The sequence below is a fragment of the Phyllobates terribilis genome, unplaced genomic scaffold (genome assembly GCF_046119375.1).
Source record: "Phyllobates terribilis strain yellow unplaced genomic scaffold, ASM4611937v1 Scaffold_8__6_contigs__length_399053987, whole genome shotgun sequence".
Classification (NCBI taxonomy): Eukaryota; Metazoa; Chordata; class Amphibia; order Anura; family Dendrobatidae; genus Phyllobates; species Phyllobates terribilis.
Window position 1 is genome coordinate 275,661,621 of NW_027362768.1, and position 26,427 is coordinate 275,688,047.

Sequence of the window (26,427 nt, forward strand, 5' to 3'; positions counted from 1 at the left end):
GGCTTTAAAAAGCCTAATATTTTATGTAAGCTATACTTGGGCAAACGTAAACTTTTTGCCCTTTTTCTACTGAACATCTTAAAGTGGGAAAGTTTTAGAGGATTTGCTGTCATTTACACAAGAAACATATAATAAATTACAGACCACCCAAAATGCACCAAATATTAGTAGAGAAGGGTGTCTCTTAATAAATAACCAGAACTCTTGTGATTAAGATCGGCATTTGAATCGCTGTCCTTAAAAGTCTTAGTCCACTGCTGGAGGTAAGAATTTGTTTTATCTTATGTTTTTTACTTTATTTAGCTATTAAGAAGGAGTTGACAACCCCTTTAAGAATTATTCCCCCCAAAAAAGTTATCCCCTATCTGTTGCATAGGGAATAATTTGCTGACCATTGGGAGTATGACAGTTGGGACCCCCACAATCCCGAGATCGAGGATCTATAACCCCGAGAACAGGTCTCTGCGGCACTATTTTGAATGTAGATGCACATGCTCGGCCTCCACTTCATTCATTGTCTATGGGACTGCCTGAAGTACTGCACCCTGCTTTCATCTGCAGTCCCATAGACCATGAATTGAGGGGAGACCAAGCATGCGCAACTCTTCTCCATTCAAAAAGGAGCTACAAAGCCCCTTTCTTGGGATTGCTGGGGGTCCTTACAGTTGGAACCCAGCTGTCAGTGAGTTATCCCTTATCCTAACAAGTGGGGAAATCTTTGTTTTTTGGGGCAGGTGGAAGTGTAGGGGATTCTAGAACAAAGTAGTTTATTATAGTAATTTGTGGTATCATTCAGTTAACTAAAGGTGGTGGCAAAGCCAAGAGGTTTTTTTATCTTTGACATTTTTTATTTCAGTTTACTTTTTATATTAGGTAACGTCTGTTAGTATAGCATTGTTGGACCTGGTGGTGTTTACTGCCACATTTCTAATACTGGCGGTGATTGACAACACTCTACAACTTTAAATCCCAGCACAAGTTTTCTTACTTTAGAGAAAAGTGGCACAAGGGCTTTGGAAATACAACTTTCAGGACAAATGCCATATTTTCAGTGTAGTTATGCTAGAAATCTGACGTAAATACATCAGTAAATATCCTACCCTAAGAACCAAATCGCCTGAAACTAGAACAGGATAGAGCTGTGAGCAGTCACCACTAGGGGGAGCTAAGTGCATATGGATTTATATAGCTACTATAGAAATTAGTAGTTGTAAAAATCTCTGGCGTGACCTTGTGGCAGCTGCCGAGAACCCTGTGACTATTTGTTAGCGTATGACTCTTCATATGCTTAGTCACCAAATTGTATGTAAGTGGTAAAATAATGTCTACTTGTTTGTTCAAAAGTGACTCTCTAGCTGAAAAATCAGGCTTTTCTCTCTCAGAATCCCTTTCATAGGGATTGTCAATCGGTCGTCCTGTTTGAATACAGACTTCTGACCGCTGCAGCCAATCACTTTCTGTAGTGGTTGCACTTTGACTGGTGAGGGATGCAGGCAGCCCTAGGAAAAGAAAAGTGTAAAATCGGTAGGTGATCTTTCCAAGCCGGCTAATCTAGGGAGAAGCCGAGGATGTCGTCAGGTAAGAGGTAGGTCTCAGGGCTCCCGTCCAGCAGTCACAGATTACTGACGCGATGGCCCTGACTGGTGAATCAGTTTGCACCACCTCTAGTTATAGAATGCTTAAACTAATTAAAAAAAAAATCTAAATGCTAAAATTGCAATTTTTTTTTTGTTTGCCGCAATTCCCCAAAAATTGCAATGAAAAGGTGTAAACAACCCAAAATGATATCTATAAAGAAATCAGCTCAGCGTGCAAAAATACAAGCCTAAGTACATCAGTGAAAGTTACGAATCTCAGAAAACAGCGATACAAACCAAATTTTTTGGCACCGTTCTGAACTTATTTTTAATCACTAAAATATATATATATATAAAAAAAAACTACATGAGTTTGGTGTCACCAAAATCGTGCTCACCAGAAGAATTGTGTTGCCAGGTCATTTTTAGCTCATGCTGAACTCTAAAAACACAACCCAAAAATCAACGGTGGGATTTGGAATTTGTTTTTCCATTTTTTAGTATATCACACTAGCTATTGAACGCGTTCTACGCCCGGGTGGCGAGCATTTTTATTGCTATATGGTCTCCCATGCTGGTATGTGCTACCCCCATCCTGGTATTTGTACTGCCCCCATCCTGTCCCCACCATCCTATCCTGGTACGCATGGCTCCCCTCACCCCCAATCCTGGTATGCATGGCTCCCCTCACCCCCAATCCTGGTATGCATGGCTCCCCTCACCCCCAATCCTGGTATGCATGGCTCCCCTCACCCCCAATCCTGGTATGCATGGCTCCCCTCACCCCCAATCCTGGTATGCATGGCTCCCCTCACCCCCAATCCTGGTATGCATGGCTCCCCTCACCCCCAATTCTGGTATGCATGGTGCCCCGAATTCCTATTCTGGTATGCATGGCACCCCACACCCCCCAATCCTGGTATGCATGGTACTCCTCATCCTGGTATGCATGGCCCCCTCACCCCCCAATCCTGGTATGCATGGCTCCCCTCACCCCCCAATCCTGGTATGCATGGCTCACCTCACCCCCAATACTGGTATGCATGGCACACCTCACCCCCAATACTGGTATGCATGGCACCCCTCACCCCCAATACTGGTATGCATGGCACCCCATCCCTCATCCTGGTATGCATGGTACTCCTCATCCTGGTATGCGTGGCCTCCTCACCCCCCAATCCTGGTATGTATGGCACCCCTCATCCCTTTCACGCTGCACACATACAAAAAATAAACACTTATACTCGCCTTGCTCCATCGCTGCTGTGTGCTGTTCTGTCAGAGGCCGAGGGAGGAGTGTGGCTCCGGAGTACGCACGTGCCCATACCGCGCTGTCCGGCGCCATTTTGCTGAAGACACTGCAAATGTGTCTTCAGTAAAATGGCGCCGGATAGCGCTATGCGCATGCGCCGATCCGACGCCTCACTCCTGCCCCGGTCTCCGGTGAAGAGAGGCGCCGCGGCAACGCTCCTCCCGGTCAGGTAAGTATGGCGCTGGAGATCACGGTATGCGTTCAGTGTCTACGCATACTGCGATCTCCGGCGCCGTACACTCCTCTTACCTGTAACGGCTGGATGTGTGATTCTGTCTGGAGCCAGACTGCGCGTCACGCATGCGCAGTCTATAAAGGCTTCAGACAGAGACACGAATCCCCAGTTATATTATAGATGGTAAAATTAATGGAGTCCTTCAAAGCTACAAGTAGTCTTGCAAAAAAAGCAAGCCCTTATGGCTACGTTTATGGAAAAATAAAAAAGTTATGGCTCTTGGAAGGAGAGAAAAAGATATCTTTTTACTCCTGGTCCCACTAGTCTCCAGTGTCATACATGTACAACTATTTGTGAGAAGTCCTTCCCGTCAGATATGGCAGATGTCAAGGAGGGGTTAAAGGGAATATTTTTTAATTAGTTAAAACCAGATACTAAAACATTTTATTACTAATCTCTGTTTTTTTTATTGAACTATTGTACATTTTTTTAAAATTTCATTTTCTGTGCATGATTATTTTCTGCTCTGTTATCATAACATAGGTGTCAAGAGTCTGAAGATGTTCATTGACTTCTATGGGGGGTGATCTGAGCATGATCTGTGGGGGGGGGAAGCTATCTGCATCACTTCTTATCAATGGTGAATGCTGTGTTATCTGCTTATAGATGTAGAATATGTGTTGGACGCTTTTCACACCGTTTACATTCTGTGCCCAAAGTTGGATTTCCCAATTGAACCTTTAGATGCATCTATTAAGCAGATGCCACTGACTTGTACTATTAACAGTATACCAATATTTTAAAGTTAATAAAAAACGCACATAAAATGCCAGTGTTTTGTTAATGTAACTTGAGTTTTTTATGAGAAGCGCCGTACACTTATATATTCCATAGAATAAGTTTCTACTGAGGCCATCAAGGATTTGATCTGTGTATACTGTGCATAGGCAGAAAGCTGCCAATCAGTGATGTGGGAGGGGTTATACAGAGCTCAGCATTCAGAGAACTGCTACATCTGCAGCACAGAAATCAGTGAATTTATGAAAATGACAGCAAGCAGCCAAGTAAGTGACACAATGCTGCAATCAAGGTCTCTGCCCCCTACTTTATACTCATTTTTGTGGTAGTGAAAACCTGGTGAGAGGTTCCCTTTAATTCTTAATAAAAATGTGGAGGTTTTATTGTAATATCTGGTGTTTTAGTTTTAAATGTTCACTTTGATTTGTACTATGTGACAAACTTTACAGCAAGTTAATTTTATATAATGGTGAAACTAAATAAGTTGATTGAAAGTGAGGAAATCTGCGTTTTTTTATTTTGTAGGTACCAACAGAGCTCTGCTATGCAAATCCACAGTGGACGGCTTGCAGGTCACACAGCTTAATGCTGATCACACAACCGAGAATGAAGATGAATTATTCCGATTATCCCAGCTTGGTGCGTTAGTATAACACCTATGATATGTTTTATTACTCAGTAAACACGTTAAAGGGGCTTTTTTTTTTTACTTGGATGCATGTAACTGGACAAAAATATTTTTTGCAATTGGCACCACTCGCCTTCTATAGCCTGTAAGCCGCACTGAATATTGTTTGCTGCAGAATGAGTTAACTGAAAATCCCTCAGTCCGCTGACTAGGATAGTCTGATGGGGAGTTTGTAGATTTTTTATCTGTGCTTGGTTTTTTTCTTTCCTCTTAGCTGATATATGGCCACAGACCACATGAAAAATTAATGTACAGGAAAATAACCTGTAAAAGTCAAACGGTGCAACATTTTTAATTAAACCAAATGCAAGAATGGTTTATTTTTTTAGTCCCAAATTCATGCATTTAAAGAAGCACTCCCAATAATTTCTTTATTGTACAACCCCTTTAAGGTTATGTGCAATTATCATTTGTGGCCACTTTTGATCACATGAGGTACATGCTCAACAGCGGCCACAGTATGGATAGATGCCGTAACATCCATGCATCATAAACACCCATTGCGAAAAAAAAGCCACCCACTGCCCCATTAAAGGGGTTTTACGGTCAGGACATATTGGTGAACGTATCCGTAGGGTAAATTATTAGTGTCAGGTTGGGTGCCGGGTGTCAAACTCCAGCAAGTCAGCTGGTGCAAGCTCCAGTGCTGCAAGATATAAACACATGGACCTTAGGCTGCACAACACAGCTCAATTCAGTGTGTAGTGGCCTCTGCCGGGTACTGCAGAATAGGAGTTGTTTTGTAGTACCCACAGCTTATAACACCTGATTCTTGCTGGTGCCGGGAGTCATACCCCCACCGATGTGGTATTGATGACTTATCCCATTAAAGTGTTTTGTTTTTTATTTGCAGTAGCCCTATATATATAGGAAAACACCGTCTGCTGCACTTTTCTTTACAGCTAAATAAATAGTATGCAGAGGGTTACTAGCCAGACGGAGGCCAAAAGAACACAATTTTGGCCTCCATCTGTTGAATTAGGGGGCCTATAGGAACGTGAAAGTATTCATCGGCTTTTCTCAGCATCTAGTTTAGGTGAATGCAGGTGTAATTATGACAATCCAACCTTTCTAATCACTGAGTCTTCCTTACAGGTTTGAATATAAAGAGTAAAAACTTGCAGAACCTTGTAGATTGCTTTAGGGTAACCAAACAGCTTTAGGGTTATCAATCTATGTACATTGCAGGGTAGGGTGGAAAAGACAAGTTGAAACATACCTTCCATGCCTGTTGCATATGGATGTGCCATCGCTAAGAAAATAAACATTGAATCTGTGTAAGGGTATGTGCCCACGATGCGTATTTCATGCGTTTTTGCTGCGGAATTTTCCACAGCGTAAACGCTTTGGAAACGCATGTTAAGCCTTCTGCCATGGTCCCCTATTTAATTCCTCAATTGCAATGCCCATGCTGCGGAATTTTCCGCAGCGTTTTTGATGTGCGGAAAATTCCGCAGCATGTCCATTATTTGTGCGTTTACGCATGCGGAATTGCCATCTACAATGCAGTAGAAAACGCAAGGCAAATCCGCATGTGCAAAACGCGCAAAATACGCACAAAAAACGCATGTCAAATTCCGCATGGGTTTTTCCGGGCAAGGACATGCGGAAATTTTCCGCTTCATTTCTGCATCGTGGGCACATACCCTAAATGAGGCTACAGGTGCAGGCTGGCCGATGCCACCAAGTGCCTTGTTTCTTCTCATTATTCAAGTCCTGACATGACCTTCATGGGCTTGAATGACTTGTTTAGCTCTGCTGCTCTGCTGTTGGGAGGGAAGTCTTGCACAGGCACTGTGCTGTTCTGTGCATGCACAGTAGTCTCTCTCCTGTGAGCAATAGTGGATGCACTGCACATCATTCTGTGCATGCGCTGGGTTGCAAAAACACAGTAGACGTGCAATGAGGTAGCGGTACCCGGCCGTGGCCACTATACGCGCCGCAACTGAGTAAATCAAGCCACTGCCGGTAACAGCTGATCAGCCGGGTGTCAGGTGTTGCACCCCACCAATCAAATATTGATGACCTATTCTAAGGGAAGAGTCAGGTGGAGATAGCAACGCAAAACTCAGACTGTCCGTCAGCTCTCCCGACCCGAGCATGATAGCATGTATTTCTATGCAGCTGTCACGCTCGGGTTGGGAGAGCTGACGGCCAGTCTGAGCCTTGCGTTGTGAACCTGGTCCGAGTTATACTTCCATCTTACTCTTCTCTAAGGATAGGCCATCAATATAACACTCCCATACAACCCCTATTATTTGTTGCTCTTTCTTTTCTTGGAGTCTGTGTGCTTTATCCACACGTTATCTAATGCTATCCACAACATCAAAAATATATGAACTTTCTATAGACTTCTGTTGGAGGTTTATTGGTGTACTTATTTGTGCTCTCTAGATAGTCATGTGGCCTGATGTATTAGCTATAATTATGTGTTCCCAGCATGCACTGCTCGCCGGGACCCAGAGGCCTGCAGGTTCCAGATGAGATAGAGACTAGGAAGCAGAACTATATACGCAACCCAAGACTTTACAAGGCTGAATGTATACCTCCTGAACTGTAATATTGTAAATCAGCTCTGGGAGAATGGAAAATCTTGCTCTGAAGATGCCACTTGTTCCTTGCTTTACATCTTAGTGATGGCAGATAACTTTCTTGAGAATTGTAGTCACAGATGTAGGAATAAAAGGTATAAGTCTCTGGATGTGATTGGCCAATGTGTGTGGTCAGAAATAAGACACCGCTGCGGATATGATATGTATGTCTGTAGGCTGTAATCCGGGCAAGGTTCACAGAGTTCCTCATCTCTCCGCTATTTTCAGATTCACCACAGCTAGTTTTAACTTGCACAATACTGTGCATGTCCTTATATATGAGCACCCCCACAAAATGTTCTCAGACGCAGAGTATTTTGTGAAAATAAGCATTTAATGTCATCCATAGGTGGGCACTCAGAGGGGTCATTTAACTCTCTAGCAGTCATGACACAAGACTGCAACTTGGTTATGAGGGTGAATCCAGATTGTGCTGTTGTAAGCCATTCTTGAAGCCGATTAAAGTGTCAAATTAATTCTTAATGAATTTGGCTCTTCCTTTGGGTTTCCATACATTAGAGTTAGAAATCTACTTCAGATATGGGCTGCAGTACATTATTACTGTAATATACTCCACTTTCTACAGTAAATAACAGTAAATTTGTGGGGCCATGATTGGTGCATCTCCTTCCATTTACCCTTGTCCACTCTCCGTGCACCTACTATAGTAACGCCCCTGATATTCTGCCTCCTCTGCTGACCACTAATGTTTTTCTGGGATTCTGGGTATGTAAACTCTTTCTTTCGTGTCTTTTAATACGAGAGATCCACTTATGATACATTTTTGGTTATGAAGCATGACTGAAATACAAGGCCTGGCTAGCATTTTTAGACTGGTGGACAATAGGATTTTAGGGCTACACAGCTTAAGACCTGGAGCTACACTTGTTTGGCTGAGACCTTTCAACCATCTGGTATCAGATCATTTACATTTTAGTATGGCTTTTTGTCACCGATATACACTTCCTACACTTTCTTAATTTTTGGTGGTTATTATATCTGAATGAGTTGGTTACTAATGCTTCTCGAGAAATGAAAGGAGTCTTTGTGAATTGACTTAGCATTGTGTCTATCGACTGGAGTCGGATCCCCCGATCTTTGGTGTGACAGCACCCGTCAGTGGGTGGATGTGTACAGTATCGCTGCTGTTGTGTGGCCTGAGCGTTCCTCAGAGGCAGCCTTTTCCCTTCATTGGTGTTACTGATGAGGATCCAGCTCAGTTGTTTGGCAAAGAATGATTTTGACCCAGAATTTGAATTGCAGATAGCGACAGAAGTCTGACTGCTTATCATTATTTGCTATTTTTCTGAGTGATGAGTATGGAGCAGTCAGCGCACAAATCACACGTCATCCTCCTGTTCCAACAGCCGAGAGAGTTCTGGGAAGGTGCACCGATGGCTTAATGGTCATTTACTGAATCCAAGGATTGTACATCAGCAGCAGAAGTGAAGTTATTATCCAAAAACTTTAATACATATTGAAACACACTATAGAAACAGCTAATTACATTGCGGTTATTGGATTATATGCTGACTGAATTAAAGAAATCAATCTTTATGAATAGTGAATCTTATTTTCTGTATTTAACTCTTGTTTGATCTTGGAAAATATTGCATCTTTAAATGCTATTGTGACCATCACAAGCCTGTATCCAGACCGTGTTATTTACACTTGGAATCGTACGCTAAGAAGTTGAAGCTGTGTGAATTTGTTTACTGCCCATAATAATAAGTCATTACAGAGGTGTATTTCATAACTTTTCACATATTTCTCTACTTTAGAAAAGTATTGTGTTCCAAGGTAGTTATAAATCTGTTGTGTGTTGTCCACTACTTGGATAACCGCTTCTTAAATGCTCTTCTCGCCTGTGTAGAATAGAAATAACAAATACCTTCCACACTGACTTTATTCCAGCAATGCCTGCACCAAGTCTCCCAGCGCTCACATGACATTATTAGGTCATGTCAGCGGTGCCGCCAATCATTGGCCATTAATAGATATCCAAGGAATGTGTAAGGACTGCAGCGCGTTATCGACTGTTGATTGACTGACTGCAGCGCTCACTTGGCATAACCATGTCACACTAGGATTTGGGAGACTCTGTGGTGACATGGCTGGAATAGCGTCAGTGCGAGAGGCGAATGTATAGTATTTTTATTGAACACTAGGGAATACATTATTTAAGAATGGTTTGTCCAGGTAGTGGACAACCCCATTAATGTAATCTAGTGGACAGCCCCATTAATGTAATCTAGTGGACAGCCCCATTAATGTAATCTAGTGGACAGCCCCATTAATGTAATATAGTGGACAGCCCCATTAATATAATAAACACATCCCTCCATATGCCTTTGTATAACTAATCCAGTAAGTAAGGTAAAGAATTGCAGCACGGAGCTGTCCCTCGGGGGTGTACACAGGCTGCCGGTGCAGCTTTCTTTCTACACCTTAATTCTCTGCAGATACTTGTGTGTGATCCTGTAGTGAGTATTACAGTGTGGTTGGTTATTCACCTTTTATTCTATAGTGCGGAGGAGTACACTCATTAATCAGGTTCACCTTCTTGATCCATATTGCTTGCTTCCTGGACTAGAGACTTGTTCTCGGTGTCGCTTGGCTTTGATGTGTTACAGTCTTTGAAGGAATAAGATTGCTAAGATGCTGTGACTTCTGTAGACATCTGGTGTATTGTAGACATGTGATTTCTTAGGAACAGACGCATAGTGCTGATAAACATGATACAGCCGTGGCCGGTGTCTGAGTTCACGGTCAACAATGATTAAACAGTGGGACAATCCGTAGTGAATTGTCTGTCAGTGAGCTCACTAGTGACAGCTTCAACGTGAGGACACAAAGTAAATAGAAAATTCCTAACGTTTCATTTTTTTTCAAAGGCGAAACATAGTTAATAATTGTCTTGGATTGTTCTCCCACTTATGTTTCTGTATATTTATTACCCACTTTCATAACCAATCAGTAGGTCTGTATGTTAACCAATTCAATACCTTATGGTAATTAATGGCCAGACTCAATGTAGTGTATTGTCATTACATACAACATTACTGGATTTATTTTGTTGCAGACTTGGCTGAAGAATTTTGCATGTTTTTTAATGGCCTTATTTAGTTTTTTTTTTTAAGTGGTAAAGTATAGAAAACACATTGCCCTCCTTTCTGTTTTCATTCTTGGTACAGCTCTTCCATATTTTCCTCCTGACATATGACTGGCACAGTGTTGGGTTGTCAGGATAGAGCTGTGTACCATCTGCTGAGACTCGGCAGCTCTAGCACATGCAGGGAGCCCACTAATCGTGTATTGATCGCACTGATCGGTAAGACGGGCTGCAGCCACATTGGTCTTCACTGTGGGGGGTTTGTGCTGGTGCCGGTTCTTCCCAATTGCGGCAGAATATAACAATGAATGTAAACATGTTAATAGATTGCAATACAGAATAACTAGGTACAGTCCATCCTGTTGGCTCCAGTAGTATCCTATATGCAGTGTTAGAATTCCGATATTTCTTATGTTTGGAAATTATAATTTTTTTTCTTTAACCAAAATGCCTGTACACAGAAATGCAATGCTCAGGATGGCTATATGAACAAACCTAGTCATAAAGTCACACAAATATACAGCATAACACATGCACATACTTCTGAAGGTGTGGTAGCCGAAGAGAGACCATATACCTGTCTTGACATCTCTGCCTTCTAGTGTTGCCACTGTCTAAAGAAAATAAAATCTCATTCTACTAACTTTATCTCTATTTTACGTAACTGGTCTTTACAAAGGGTGTTTAATTTGTTAAATGAAACCTGTCAGAAGGTTTTTGCTATTTAGTCTTAAAGCAGCGTAATATAGGGCAAGCGAGCCTGATTCCAAGGATGTGTCACTTAGGTTGTGTTGTAGTTTCAATATAATCATTGTTTTATCAGAAAGAGATTATCACTAGTGATCAGCAAGTATGTTCTGTTAACCCTTTCGGCGAGTATGCTCGGGCCGAGCACCGAGTCTTTACAGCTGCTCGGTGATATGTTTGAATCGCTCCCGTGTGCATGATTTGCGACTGTTTGACAACTTTAATACATGTGAGGAATGTGTAAGAAATAGACATTCCTCCCATGTATTAAAACTGGCATACTCGCCGAAAGGGTTAACAGAACATATTCGCTCATCACTAATTATCACTGCAGGACTAGGTCCCACATGCAAACCAGTCCAACTAATCTGTGTAACCACGCCCCACTGATTGGCTGCTTGCTGATAATGTACAGCTTACATAAGAAGCTGTCGAACAGTGGTGTGGGTAAGGTTATTCAGAGCTCTGCTACATCTACAGCAGAAAATACAGGGATTCTATAAGAACTGCACCAAGTGACATATCATTGGAATTAGGTTCTCTGCCCCTACATTATGGTGCTCTCAGATTACATAACAAAACCCTGCTGATGGGTTCTTTTTAAATATGTGAGATGAAAGATGTATTCCACCATGGAGAGTTACAAGTTAATTTACCTTGTCACTTGTCTTTTTAGGGTTGGATACAGCCAAAATAAAGCAAGCGGGTATCATTGGAGTCCAAACAAGCACTCGTAGAATTGGGGATTACAAAGTCAAATATAACTACAATGACATGGACTTGCTGAGGTGACATTCATTACCTTGTATGACTATCATATACTGTTGTTTGGCATTATTGCATTTTGTCAGTATTTTTTCTTCCATGTTAGGCTATATGCGCACGATCAGGATTTGAAGCAGAAATTTCCTGAGTGTTTGGGCATCTCCTTGGCAGGAAATACACTGGGCGTTTTTGATGTGGTTTTTGAAGCGTTTTTGTACATCAATGAATGTTTTTTGGAGCTAAATAAAGTTATTTGGTGGAACATTGCTTAAACCCTTGGATTACTGTCAGAACAAGGGTGAGTATATTGGTTAATTTGAATTATTAAAGAATGTGTCTGTTGTATTTCAGATAAAGTGTTTACTCTGTGTCTGAGTTTTATTTAACTCTTTACTTTAATTAGTTTTGGTCATGAAAAGGTCTGATTGACACCTTGTCATCACCAAACAAAAGAGCTAGATGTCAGCTAGTCCCATTCGCCCAATCTTCATTAGCATTTCTATTCATGTAATTTATGTGGCTGCTGTGAGCTGCTATTTTTAGCCTGGGAAGGTGCCATTTGCGAACATGATCCCAGGCCATAATTAACATCTCACATCTGGTTCGTAGCCACTATGTCCCCCCGATCAGCACTCAGCAGCGCTTTGGACGCAGAGCATTTTTGTTGCTTCCAAAACGCGGTGTTCTAGTGCCGCACTTTTGTTGTCGGTACAAGTGAATCCACCGCATAATATGACACTTCAAGCTGTCAAAATCTGCAGCGGAGACTAGCGCGTCTGCTACAGAAATTGACATGCCTCGGGTGAGTTTGGGTACGTGGCCACGGTCAGGAGCCGCTGCAGGTTTGAAGCTGTGTGTTTATACAGCTTCAAACCCGCAGCGTCCAGATGTTACAGCATAGTGGATGAGATCTCTAGAAATTCCATGTCCACTATGCGTGCATCAGAGGCTGCGAATCACCCGTGGACACTGACATGCGGCGCGTCTTACAGGACCTCAGCATGTCAAACTCTCTTGCAGAGTCGCTAGTCTCCGCAACAGAAATTTGACTACTAGAATGTATAGACTGCGGTAAATACGCATGGTTCAGTGAACACATGTGGATTTATCTGCGTTCAATAGAATGCTATGTTTTGGACACAGCAAAAAATATGCGTCCAAAGCGCTGCTACGTTCGGATCGTGGGCACAGAGCCTAAAATTAAAACAAACAAAAAAATGGCTTGGGCTCCCGCGTCATTTTATAACCAGCAGAGGGAAAGCCGACCGCTGGGGGCTGATATTAGTAGCAAGGAAAGGGGCCATTAGCCACCAATGTTCCCTGGCTATTAATATCAGCCCACAGCTGTTTGTTTAGCCTTTACTGGCTAGATTACAGGGGTACCCCAGAAAAAAATTGACGTGGGGTCCCCCTATAAAATTTAACCAGCAAAGGCTAAACTGACAGCTGCGGGCTGATATTAATAGCCAGGGAAGGGGCCATGAATACTAGCCCCCTCAGCGGCTATTAATATCATCCCTCAGCAGTCCCAGAAATGGCGCATCCATAAGATGCGCCAAAACTTGCTCTTAGCTTTCGCTCTTCCCCACTGCCCTGTAGCAGGGGCAAATGGGGTAATGGGGATGGGGTTCACGTCAGCCTTGTATTGGCGGCTGGCGTGAAGCCCAGGTTAGTAATGGAGGGCGTTTTTAAGACGCCCCCATTACTAACCACGTAGTAAAATGGTCGCCGCTTTTTCAATAAAAGACACGACCAAAATAAAGTATTTTAATGAAATAAAAAACACACTGTTCTACAATTTTTCAAATCACTGATGCCACTGCTGTAGAAGACAGCATTGTACACTGACAAGGAGTGTAAAATCACTCCGGTCAGTGTACATTTCTGTGTAGGAGTGAGGTCACTGGGGTTGATCAGCTGATCAGCCCCGGTGAGCTTACCACCCTGGAAACATTCTTGCGAATGTTCCCAGGGTCAGGTCATGTGAGCATCAGCTGATCGGTCACACAATCGATCAGCTGATCGCTGACGTCACTGATCAGCTGACTGTCACGTGGCTGATCGCTGACATCACCGATCAGCTGATGGTCACGTGACTGATCAGTGACATCACCGCAGGTCCTGGCAGCTCAGTATACTGCGGGAGCGCACGCAGTGTACCACTGGGAGGAGAGGATCACCGCCGGGGACCAGGAGGACACCGGGGGCCTCCGGACAGGTGAGTATAAGGTTTTTTTTTTTTCCACTTTTTTTTTTTTTTTTTTTTACCGCGGGCAGGGCAGAGCAGACTACTGCTCCTCCCATCCACTCCACTCTCCCTGTTATCAGCAGGAGCAGCGGTCAGGAGAGAGGAGTTGTGGTCCTCCTCCCCTGACCCGGGTACCACCCACACCGCGTTTCCGCCGCGAATTTGCGGCCTTTGGCTGTAATTGAAACGCAGCAAATCCTCAGGTATAGATATTATACCTGCAGGTTTGCTGGGGTTCAATGCAAGTCAGTGGGCACGAATTTGCGGCGGGATCGCTCAAGAAATGGCCATGCTGCGGTTTTTACCGCAATGGTAATCCGCATCATGTGCACAGCACATCCAGATTACCAATTCTACAGCTGGCTGACCTATTGCAAGCGTTTTCGCAGCATTTCCGTTGCGGGAAAACTGTCGCGAAAACACATAAAAAACGCATTGTGTGAACTTAACCTTACACTGTATTTTCTGAAATTTACTCTAAAAATTCTCATTTTATGGACTATAGTTACAAGGGCAGTAAGCTTTTTATATTTTTTTAACATGTCAACCCTATCGACAAGATATGCATATAGCTTCCTGTAAACGTTCTACAATTAATTCCAATCGTTTCATTTCAACACATTCGAAAAATACAATTCACGCCTAAAGAAACGAGCCTTCATATGGTTATGTTGATGAGAAAATGACCCTAGGGAGGAAGTAATAAAAAAGAAAAAAAAAATTGCTTCATCCTTGAAGTTCAAAATAGTTGTGTGCTGAAGGGGTTAATTTAAATAATGTCAATGAAAGAAGGGTTGAAACTTGGCTCAGTGGTTAGCACTGGGTTAGTTCAAATCCCACCAAGGACAAGATCTGCAAGGCGTTTGTATGTTCTCCCCGTGATTGCGTGGGTTTCCTTCGGATACTCTCGTTTTCGCCTGCACTCCGAAGACATACTGATTTGTGATTTTAGATTGTGTGCCCCAATGGGGGCAGTGGCGATAATGTTTGTAAAGCGCTTGGTTATTAGTGGCACTATATAAGTGAGATAAATAATAAAATAAAACTTTGGATATTGTGTCTCCTTAAGGATCCAAACCCCATGGGCAAAAACCCCATAAGGAATGAGATAATTTACAATAAAAAAAGATACATTTCCTTTCTTATCCCAAGTGGCAAAGAGACTGTATTTTAACATTCAAATACGAATTTTATACATTTACCTAAGAATTTGAAGTTTTGTTCCTCCTTTCCTATTCAATAACTGAACGTCTAGAAAACATTTGAGAAGTCATGGAAATATTATAGGAGCCTTGCTTGTTGGGGGTTTGGTTGCCAAGACCCTACCGATTTACTAAAATATTAGGAACAGAAGCGCTCCTTGTGGAGCCCTGCTTTCCTCTACAACTTAAAGGTTATTCTCTAGTTCTCTCTTGAGCAGCTCACAACTCTACAGTTTCCTTATTTCCTGGTTTATTACAGGCTCTCCTGCTTGTATGACAGTTCTGGTGTGTAGCAGATCTGCAGTATTAATAGAACTGCTGAGCACAAGTGTTGCTTTAATACATTCTGCCTTCAGTATTTTTTTTTCAGGAGTCTACACAGTTATCACTGCATTTACATATAGAGATAACGGGGCATTTGAACAAGTACATAATTCAGGAAAGTGAGAGCTGTCATTAGGAGACCTGCTCTGGAAGCAGCCAATTCTTGCAAGATTTGAAACAGCAGCTTGTCAGGAGCTGAGGGGGGAGGAAGGTGGGCAGTATAGAAATCAGTGGGCTGGAGAGAGGTGGTTAGGATGTTAAGAGTTAATTCCTATCCTGGAACTACTTTGAACTCTAGGCCAGAAACTGGTGCCAAGTTCAATGGAAACAAGCTGTACACTTTGTAAGATGAAAGCTCCTTCAGCAGGAAAATGATAACAGATTAAAAAAGTAAGTCAATTACAAACTTGCTTATTTTCATGCTGTCTAACTAAAGCAATTTAATACCCCTTTAAAGAATATGGAATACTTCTGTGACTTGTTTTTCTGAAATGCAAAAATTATTTTAGCCAAAAATACATGCATTTATGTTTCATTAAATATTTTGAACTGTTAGGCTTCTATAGGTGCTTCACTATACATGGCAAACTGCAGAATGAGGGTTTTAGAACACTCACCTTTCTTATATCTTCCCAGCTGAGCTACCACCCAATTAAAGTTGTACAAAACTTTAAAGTGGCTACAAGTCAGAATAGAGGCGTTAAGAAGAAGATAGAGAAGAGTTACAATCGTTGCCTTCAGAGCAAGCTCTCTGACTGCAGAATGATTTAACTATGAATTTGCCAGCTGTGTACTGTGCAAAGATAAAAAAAAAATGCTGCAAAAGCCTATCGTCTAAAGTTTTTAATTAGCCCTAATTGCAAAATTAATTTTTAGTCATCCATACATGGATGTTAGTAACGATGTCCATATGCTATATTTTGTCTTTGAGCAGAGCTGTCCTGAGCTGACTACTTACCTCTGCCTCTCTATTTTGATTTTCAGTGGAGGTCTTGACACCCGTACCCACAATGATCAAAAGGTCTGATGTCTTTCTGACAGATCAAATGTTTTCTGAAAGTTCAATTTCTTTTTAAAGCCATGAGCTGATTGTGCCATAGTCTGCTTCTGATGGGACCCCTCCCCAGATTTACAGTGGTTCGAGTAATGAAGCCTCATGCCTTTTGAATGGTATTAAGGAACAAACTAATCCAATATCCATATCAAAAACATGAAAAAAATAACCCAGTCTTAAAATACTACTTAAATACTACTTTTTGAACCTTTGTGCAATAATAAATGAATAAAACATGCTTTAAAAGGGTTGTCCCATCCAATAAAACCACTTTATGTACAACATGTTTGACTAGTCAGGGAAAGTATAAGGCCACACTCTTTAATACAATATCATAGGCCTTGCCACCGTTTCTGTTTTAATTCAGGCTAAGTCTGAAGAAGTCTTTACATTTGTTTTTACTACATTTAGGTGAGGACTTGGTTTTGTGTTTTGGATAAGTATCTTGCTGCATAAATCCTATCTAATTCCTCATAAAGAGAACCTGTCACCAGATAAACAATGGCTGTTTTTTGCTCTTTTTCTTCTGCTTCTCTGAGTAATCAATTTTTATTTTTAGGATTTTAAATCCAACATGTGTTTCGGGAGATACAGGACTTTTCATTCGGTGCTAATTTTTTGGCCCCTCTAAGGGGACGTGATGCCCAGGATTCTCTGAGGGCATGTTTGTAGGTTGCTCTATGTAATTAGCCTGTGAGAAATGGCCACTTGGTATAAACAAAAAAAAAAAAAGAAAAAAATAGCTTCTGATGCATGCTACATAACCAGAATGAAAACCCTGGGATCGTATGACGAATTTACACAAGAAAAAACTAATCGTTTTCTGGGAGCTGCGTGTATAAAATAAGAGCAAAAACTGACCACTTACGACCTTGTGACAGGTCCTCTTTAAAGTTAATCAGCAAATCAGAAGAACTATACTACATTTCTATTTGGAGCTATTTGCTAATATTATTATTATTACACTTACTATATATTTGGATTAGATCTTTTAGATGGGAATACCCCTTTAAGCTATGTTTTATAGTAGAAACCTTGGTATTGCTGTATCCACCGTATGACAGATAAAACTGGCTCCTCACAGACCCCATTCATTTAACAAAGTGTCCATCATTTTGACAAGAAAAAAGGCACTGAATGTAATGCTACCTGTCAAATCAGGCAAAATCTCCAAGTGAGAAAAGCCTTACTGACAGGTCACATTCATGGATCATCAGTAATAACGGGTTGTCCAGATCTTGGAGCCGCAAAGCAAGTCGTATCCTTTCAAGTGACATTCATGGCAATGGTTGGATGGCAATGTTTTCCACTTTCTACTCTCCCACCATTAATATTTTTTATGGCATGATAAATGTTTACCCAGTCTCTTGTCACTGACCTTTCTAAGGCTCGGTCATTTGTATTTCCTTCTGGGATCTTATTGTGCTTTAGTAGATGAGTTGTTGCTGCACATGGAGGTATTTTGTTTCCTGCACTCTTGAATCTCCATATATACAGAGAGGAACAAGGAGAATGCTCTCCTCCTGAACCCAGTGGGCTCTTAACTATGAGCGCTATATTACTTCTTAGACTATATTAGCCAAACTACACAATTCATGTTTGGGCTGATAGTAGAGCTGTCCTGTCTCAATGCCATGCTGCCCTTAAAGGCAATCTTTCACCCAGGTTTTTACTACCTCAACTGAGAGCAGCATGATGTAGGGGCAGAGACTCTTATTCCAGAGATTTCACTTACTGGGCTGCTTGATGCAATTTTGATAAAATCACTTCTTTATCTGCTGCAGTTGTTTCAGTTCTCTGAATTCTGAGCTCAGTATAACCCTCCCCCACCACTGATTGGCAGCTTTATCCAAACTACAGCAAGCAACCCATTAAAGTGACACATCACTGGAATCAGAGTCCCTGTCCCTACATTATGCTGTTCTCAGATTAGATGGCAAAAACCTGGTAATAGATTCATTGAAATCCAGCAGCAAAGTCTGCCCTTGTTACATACTCGCCCTCCAGTGTTTTCACCCTTTTTCTTCACCGCTCCGATCCCGCAGCGTCATTGTGTGACAGTAGCTTCTGACTGGACCGGAAGTCAGAAGTTATGACACAAGCTGTCAATGCAAGTCTATGAGAGCCAGAACAAGACCAGAACAAGGCTCTCATAGGCTTGTATTGATTAGTGACCTCTGCTCAGCTCCATGAAACACTAGAGCAGCCGGCAGGTCACTTTTCACCAGAGAGTGACGGGAGCAGTGATGAAAACGCCGGAAGGGGAGTCTTGGGGTACGAGACTTAGATTTAAAGCACTACTCCAGTGGTGCAATAAAAAAAAACTGGAGTGGTGCTTTAAGCATCAAAAAACATTCAGTGTGGCTAATTTGCAAATATTGATGTAATCTGGAAGGGTCTAAATCCTTTATTTAACGCTCCGTGAGATTTCTGCCCTTGTGATAGAAAGACGACTGCAGTGCAGATACCTCTGTCCTGGACACTGCTGTATTGCCGCTGAGCAGTTCACTGTGGAAGGGATTGAAGTGCAGTTTATAGCTGAGCGCTGGCATTGCCGGTCCTGTGCAATACTGTAGTTCTGTATTGGAATATTCATGTCTAATATATTCTAAACTGTGTTAAAAGTTCACTTCATTGCTTCAATTGCTTGCTGTTCTCTTGTTCTCAGTGCAGCAAAATCTAAGCCGGTTACAGCGGAGCCGGAGATCCATGGGTGCCAGCCGCTGGACGGGGTAATGGGCTTCCTGGTGCTGATGTCAGAAGGGCTCTACAAAGCTCTGGATGCTGCTCATGGACCGGGACAAGCAAACCAGGTGCCGTAGATACTTTTACTTTCTACCTGCATTTTCCTAAATATAATTACTATTTTTTTTTCTTTATGTTCACTATTCTCTAATTTTAAACTAAAGGAGATCGCAGCAATGATTGCCACAGAGTTTGCTAAGCAAGTATCTCTGGATGACGTTGCTCAGGCAGTGGTGGAAAGAGTCAAGCGTATTCATCACAGCACCTTTGTCAGTGGTGGGGAGCGTGCCAAATTCTGTACCAAATACGAGGACATGACCCTGCTTGTCCGCAACCTGGGCTACCCTTTGGAAGAGATTAATCAGACTACTCTTACGCCTACCCAGGGTTTGTGACCTTTTCTTTTCGCACATATTATAGGCTTGCTTTTTAATGATCCATCTTCTGTCTCTCTAGCTCAGAAAAATACTTTTTCTATATTTTAGGTGGTCGCTTTTACCCAGTGTCTGTGCCATATTCCAATGCCCAGAACACTAGTAAAACCAGTGTCACGCTATCGCTTGTTATGCCATCACAAGGAACAATGGTGAATGGCACTCACAGCAGTTCAACGCTGGATGGATCAACTCCCACGCTGTAAATATCACTTGGACTTGACTAATTTATTTCTTATAAGGGCTGTGTGACCTATATCAAAATGTTTCAAAAGGCTATAAATGACTAAGTGTAACAGAAAGTAATATAATGACCTATTCATTTGATGACATGTTGCACATAGACAAGACCATGTAGTCAGAGTCAGACCGCAGCATGTGGTATATACTGCTGTGATGTAGGGTGTTGTATATACAGCCGTGCTGTCTTTACTGGCTGCGCAATCGCGATTCCATTTTTGATACAACATTATACTTCTGATGCAAATAAGACAGCAGCAAAACCCTGGCAGTGGGTTTCAGGTGCTAAAAGATGATTTTATTGCCTCCTGGAACATTTTCTCAGGTCAAAAAAAATCTATTGTCCATATAAGTAGAAAATTAAATTTTCAAGAAATCCCTTGGAAAAAAAATAGATGGGGAAACAGAGAAAATTGATAATTTCCCACACAGTTTCATCGCTGCAGTGTGTATGAGCTGCTTGCAGTGTACCACGTGGTCCAAAAGTATTTTGGACAGATTCAGAATTTTTTCAATTGTGCCTCTGGTCTTCAAACAAAAGCATTGAGTTTTGATTGAAATATAGACTTTCGAGTAACTATCACCAGTCTGGGTCTGCCCTTTTTCTTCGAGTAACTATCACCAGTCTGAAGAAGCCAACTTTTTTAAAGAAAAAGGGCAGACCCAGACTGGTGATTTTTCTAAATAAAACTCATAAGCAAAAGTAGCCGGAAGGGTCCCTAATGGGCCTGACTTCCATTATGGTATGGTGACTTTATAGTAGATTAGCCATGCTGAGTGGGATCTGGTAACCCTCTGTGTCCCTCCTCACAATAAAAGAGATCTCGCTCTTCGCACTAACCCCGCGCTGCTCCATACTTTGTCTAAGCTGCTACTGAATGGTCACCTCATTAGAGTATTCACTGTTAGTGTGCGCAGTGAGTCCATTGTGAGAAAAGCTCAATACAAGTGTTAGTTGTTAAGTACGCAGCAGCGCTGGGTTAGTGCAAGAGCAAGATTTCAAAATAACACGTTTACAAGTTTTATTCAGAAAAAAATCACCAGTGTTAGGCGGCCCCCTCTTTTCTTAAATAAAAGGGAATTTAATATAAGGCATTTAAAAAATATATTGCATTTATTGTTCATGAATTACAGACACTTTTACTAGCTCAGATACAACTGAACAATTAGCTGAAAAAAATGTAGGGCCAGCAATCAAGACTGTTTCATGAATGTAAATCCAGGGAGTTTTTCTCAATTCAAACCACTAACACCGTATTAAAGACAGAAAACAGTATCAAGAAGTAAACATTCCTGATCTACTGCACACCGCATCATCTGTCAAACATGGTGGAGGCAGCGTTGTGGCGTGGACATGTATGACTGCCAGTAGAACTGGTCACTCATTTTTTACTGATGATGTGACTATGGACAAAAGTCGCAGGATGAATTGTGAAGTGTGATTATTTATACTACTTGATCAAAATCAGCAAAATTAATAGATTGACGCTTTGCAATACTGATGGATAATGAACAAAACATGGAGGGTCACTTTAAGAAAAAAAACATTGAAAAGTTCTTCAATATATTAGTGACATGCATGATCATAACATGATTGAGCATGCTTTTATCTTATTGAACTAAAGACACAGAGACACAAACAAGCAGCAACTGAAAATGGCTGCAGTAATGGCCTGGTGAAGTAGTATGTGATGATGCCCATAGCTTCCCGACTTATAATATAAGTAATGGTTATATCTATAGTACTTTGTCCAATTACTTTTAAGTTGTGAAAGTGGAGGGACAGTACAAAATGACGGTAGTTCCTGAATGGTTAATGCAGTATTTGTGGCAAGTCCCTTGAATTTACACTGAATGGTCTACACTCCGTTACATCTTTGTTTAGTTTCCAATCTATTGTACTGCTGTACGGAGGCGAAATTATGAAAATATGTCGCCGTCAAAATACTTCTGAGCCCATCTGTATATAGAAAGTTAGTGCGGAAACCTAAAGGACTCTGCCAATTTTCATTTTTGCTCTTTTATGTTTTTTTTCCCTCTTCATAGAGCTATAACTTTTTTTTCTTTCCATCGGCATAGCCATATAAGGCATGTTTTTGTTTTTTTTCGTGGGACAAGCTGTAGTTTTGATTGACTCCATTCATTTTGTCATATAATGTACTAAGAAACAGAAAAAATATCCAGGTGTAGTGCAATGATGATGAATAAAATGCCACTATGTGATTTTTATTTGGGTTTCGCATTTACAACGTTATTTGTACGATAAAAATGACCTGGCGACGTGGCATAGCTTTTTGATTTTCCGTGGCTTAAAAAAATTCGGAACTTTGTAAAACTAGTTTGCATTGCCATTTTCTTAGGCTAATAACTTTTTTTCTGTAAATGGAACTATGTAATGACTTGTTTTTAGCATGCCAAGCAGTAGATATAATTGGTACAGGTTTGGAGTATATGCTATGTTTTGATCACTCTTTATTGTATTTTTTCTGAGAGGTGTGGTAACCACAAAACGGCAATTTTTGTGTTTCAATTTTTTCCCCATACAGGATAAACTGATTGTATATTTTGATCGGACAGATGATATTTGATATATTTAGACCGGACTTTTTACAGACACCCTTTGGCACCCCAAGATCACTGTTTAAATGCCACTGTCAGTGATTGACAGCAACAGTTAACAGCAGTGATCGGAGCTCGCCCTGCTCGCTGTTGTTGGATGCTGAGGCTGGCTGTGTAACATAGCCAATGTCTGCCTTGTGTGTAGCGGGCTCAGCTCCTGACTCGCTCCATACAGCTTCATCAACTCTGATGTAATAGTACTTTATTGAGCGGGAAAGGGTTAAAACTCTTGCCCCATTGGCTATTTTGCTAATTCCATCAGATCTGATAGGCGGGATAACACTGTGTGCAGAAATATTCTTACTGGCAAAACAAACCCTGTAGGCCTTATGACATATCATTCAGAGCATTATCCCTTCTTTTATGGACAAACGTCACGATACACATGTGAATAGAGCCTAAGATTGTGGGTTTGTTTTTTTAATCAATCGGCTCAGTGTAATGTTAATTTAGATCCTTCCTGACATCTGCTGTATGTGTATGGCGCACTTTGAGTCAGTGTATGTAGTGGGTTCAGGAGTTGAGCCCACATCATGCAGAGCAATTGACAGCTGTTATACAGCCTGCACCTGCCTGCGTTATACAGCCTGCACCTGCCTGCGTTATACAGCCTGCACCTGCCTGCGTTATACAGCCTGCACCTGCCTGCGTTATACAGCCTGCACCTGCCTGCGTTATACAGCCTGCACCTGCCGTCGTTATACAGCCTGCACCTGCCTGCGTTATACAGCCTGCACCTGCCTGCGTTATACAGCCTGCACCTGCCTGCGTTATACAGCCTGCACCTGCCTGCGTTATACAGCCTGCACCTGCCTGCGTTATACAGCCTGCACCTGCCTGCGTTATACAGCCTGCACCTGCCTGCGTTATACAGCCTGCACCTGCCTGCGTTATACAGCCTGCACCTGCCTGCGTTATACAGCCTGCACCTGCCTGCGTTATACAGCTTGCACCTGCCTGCGTTATACAGCCTGCACCTGCCTGCGTTATACAGCCTGCACCTGCCTGCGTTATACAGCCTGCACCTGCCTGCGTTATACAGCCTGCACCTGCCTGCGTTATACAGCCTGCACCTGCCTGCGTTATACAGCCTGCACCTGCCTGCGTTATACAGCCTGCACCTGCCTGCGTTATACAGCCTGCACCTGCCTGCGTTATACAGCTTGCACCTGCCTGCGTTATACACCCTGCACCTGCCTGCGTTATACAGCCTGCACCTGCCTGCGTTATACAGCTTGCACCTGCCTGCGTTATACAGCCGCGATCCGAGCTAGCTCTGATCAATGCGGTAAACCACTTAAATGCCAGAGTTAGTTCAAGCAATGTTCAGCCCTTTCGAAATGCAAATGTGTTATACTGATGTGTTGCTATATATATATATATATATATATATATATATATATATATATATATATATATATATATATATATATACATACATACATACATACATACATACATACATACATACATACATACACATATACATACACAGTGGAAGCCAAAGACCTAATATGGCAGAAATGTATTCTTTCTTCCATCATCCCCCAAAAATACAATAAAAGGCAAACAAAACGTCATATCTACTCAAAAATTGTACCATTGAAACTTATAGCTAGCCACGCAAAAAAAAAAAAACAAGCCCTCACCCAGCTCCAAGTATGTAAAATAGATGGTGTCACTCAACTGCAAATTCTGGACGGAAAAATAAAAAAAAAGTTACAGCTCTTGGTAGCAGGGGAGGAGAAATTGCTAAAGCAAAAGGTGTCTGCTGCAGGAAAAGGTTAATACACTATGGTTCTGTGGTAGAACCTCGATCTCTCCCCAGGATGAACTGGTTAAATTCGCTCTACTTATTCCGTGTCTCTTTATGAAGGTTCGTTGTGGAACCTATTTGTACGGCAAGTTCCACCAGCCGGTTTAATATCCTTTCCGTTTATTTCTGTTTTTATCCAGACAGTCGCCTAGTGCAACGCTCCAGTCTACCAACACACACACACAGAGCAGCAGCTCCAGCTCAGACGGGGGCCTCTTCCGCACTCGCCCATCACCATCTCTCCAGCCAGACGAGGATGGCCGGGTGGAGCCCTATGTGGATTTCACTGAATTTTATCGGCTCTGGAGCATGGAACATGGTGATCCCACAGCATTAGTTACTGCTCAGTGATCCAGATATTAAACTCTGGTCATTTTGTCTCGTGATCAACAATGACTGTTGCGGTTTTTCATCATATATTATAATTTGTAAGAAAGTGGTCTTTTTTTTAAAAAAAAAAGGGGGGGGGGTGTCAGCTGCGGCAGGTGTGAGACTGTTAAATTTGGAAGAGCTTTTCTAATGTGCTCATAAAGGACTGGAGGTTCTAGAAGAAGAGATGGTCCCTGAATCACTGAAAGTAGAAAGAGCCTAATGTGCTTTGTATATATTTTATTCTACATTTTTCTCCTGTCTTCCCTGAATCCAGATCAGTGCCTCCTCCCTAAATATGAATGAAATCTGTTTACGTCTCCAGAATTCATGATCACTCACATCATGTTTCATTCCTAAGTTCGAAAAAAAACAATGCGTATATTGCTACATCAACCAGGGCTTTTATTTCTTCCAGTAATGATGCAGTTCATTGAAATCGGAGAGGATCGGTTCTTGTTTTCCCTTACTTAGATTATTCAAAGGCTGCAGATCAATCAGCAGCAGCTGACTAAAAAAATGCCAAAACATGCAGAGACTGTTGCACATCCCTTAAAAAAATATGTAAAGCTTTATTCACATAGAAATCCACAGACGAGGACATAAACATCTAAAATTGTAATTAAAGTTTTATTTACATAGACATATACAAGCAATTAAAACGACAAGGTCTTAGCCTATAACAGGGCTTAGAAGACCACCCCACTTGGAAAGTAAATGACTAAAAGATGGGTGGCTCAGACCATGAGATAATACTTGACTCCAATCGGTCTATGTGACAAGTCCATATGCAGTGTCAATAGAAGAAAGAATAAATAACAAGGTCCTGTCCAAGCATCCCAAATTAAGACATTTGGGGACAGCTACCCATGTGGTCCCCACATGCCTTTATTTTGGAGGCTTGGACATGACTTTTAGATTTATTCTCCTTTTGACACTTTGTTGTATCGCTGATGTGACCTTCACAGCTATTGGTATATTGCTTACATATCATATTGCATTATTGCACTTATAGTTATATTTTGGGAGAAATGATTAATATTGGCACAATCTGCATAACACACCACTGCATATGGATTTATCACATGGAGAGTTTGAGCCATCCATCTTTTCGTCATTTACTTTCCATATGGGGTGGTCTTTTAGCCCCATTATAGAATAAATCATGGTACCTCATTGACTTTGGATAGTTTTAATTGCTTTTAGATATCTATGTAAATTAAACTTTATATATTTTATTGGATGTGCAGGTTTCTGTAGAATAATTTTTTTTTTTATGTAGAATACTTAAAGGGGTATTCCCGTCTACGAGATCCTATCCAAATATGTAGTAGGTGCAATAATAATATTAGTGAATACCTCCAGTTAGAAATGTAGTGTAGTTTTTCCGATTCGCTATGTCTTTCCTCATGTGCAGGCATTGCAGGACCTTAGGTATCCATGGTTACGTCCACTGATATAGTGACAGTTAGTTAGCTAGTTGCTAGTGGTCGTAACTATGGATAAGGTCCTGCAATGCCTACACACGAGGAAAGAGACACAGTGAATCAGAAGAACTATACTACATTTCTAATTAAAGGTATTTCCTAATATTATTACTATTACACCTAC

At 41.6% G+C, this 26,427-nt stretch overlaps 1 protein-coding gene across 1 annotated transcript in view; it reads left to right on the forward strand.

Annotated features, from left to right (window-relative positions):
• The window catches only part of TAB1 (TGF-beta activated kinase 1 (MAP3K7) binding protein 1), a 49,776-nt gene extending 23,599 nt beyond the window's left edge, over window positions 1-26,177 (forward strand). Inside the window, exons 6-11 of the mRNA XM_073644253.1 lie at window positions 4,388-4,501; window positions 11,677-11,788; window positions 19,262-19,406; window positions 19,503-19,725; window positions 19,824-19,974; window positions 24,588-26,177. Of these exons, the coding sequence (XP_073500354.1) occupies window positions 4,388-4,501; window positions 11,677-11,788; window positions 19,262-19,406; window positions 19,503-19,725; window positions 19,824-19,974; window positions 24,588-24,798 (956 nt within the window). The 3' untranslated portion in view covers window positions 24,799-26,177. The remainder of the gene's footprint in view (window positions 1-4,387; window positions 4,502-11,676; window positions 11,789-19,261; window positions 19,407-19,502; window positions 19,726-19,823; window positions 19,975-24,587) is intronic.
• Window positions 26,178-26,427: the final 250 nt, after the last annotated feature.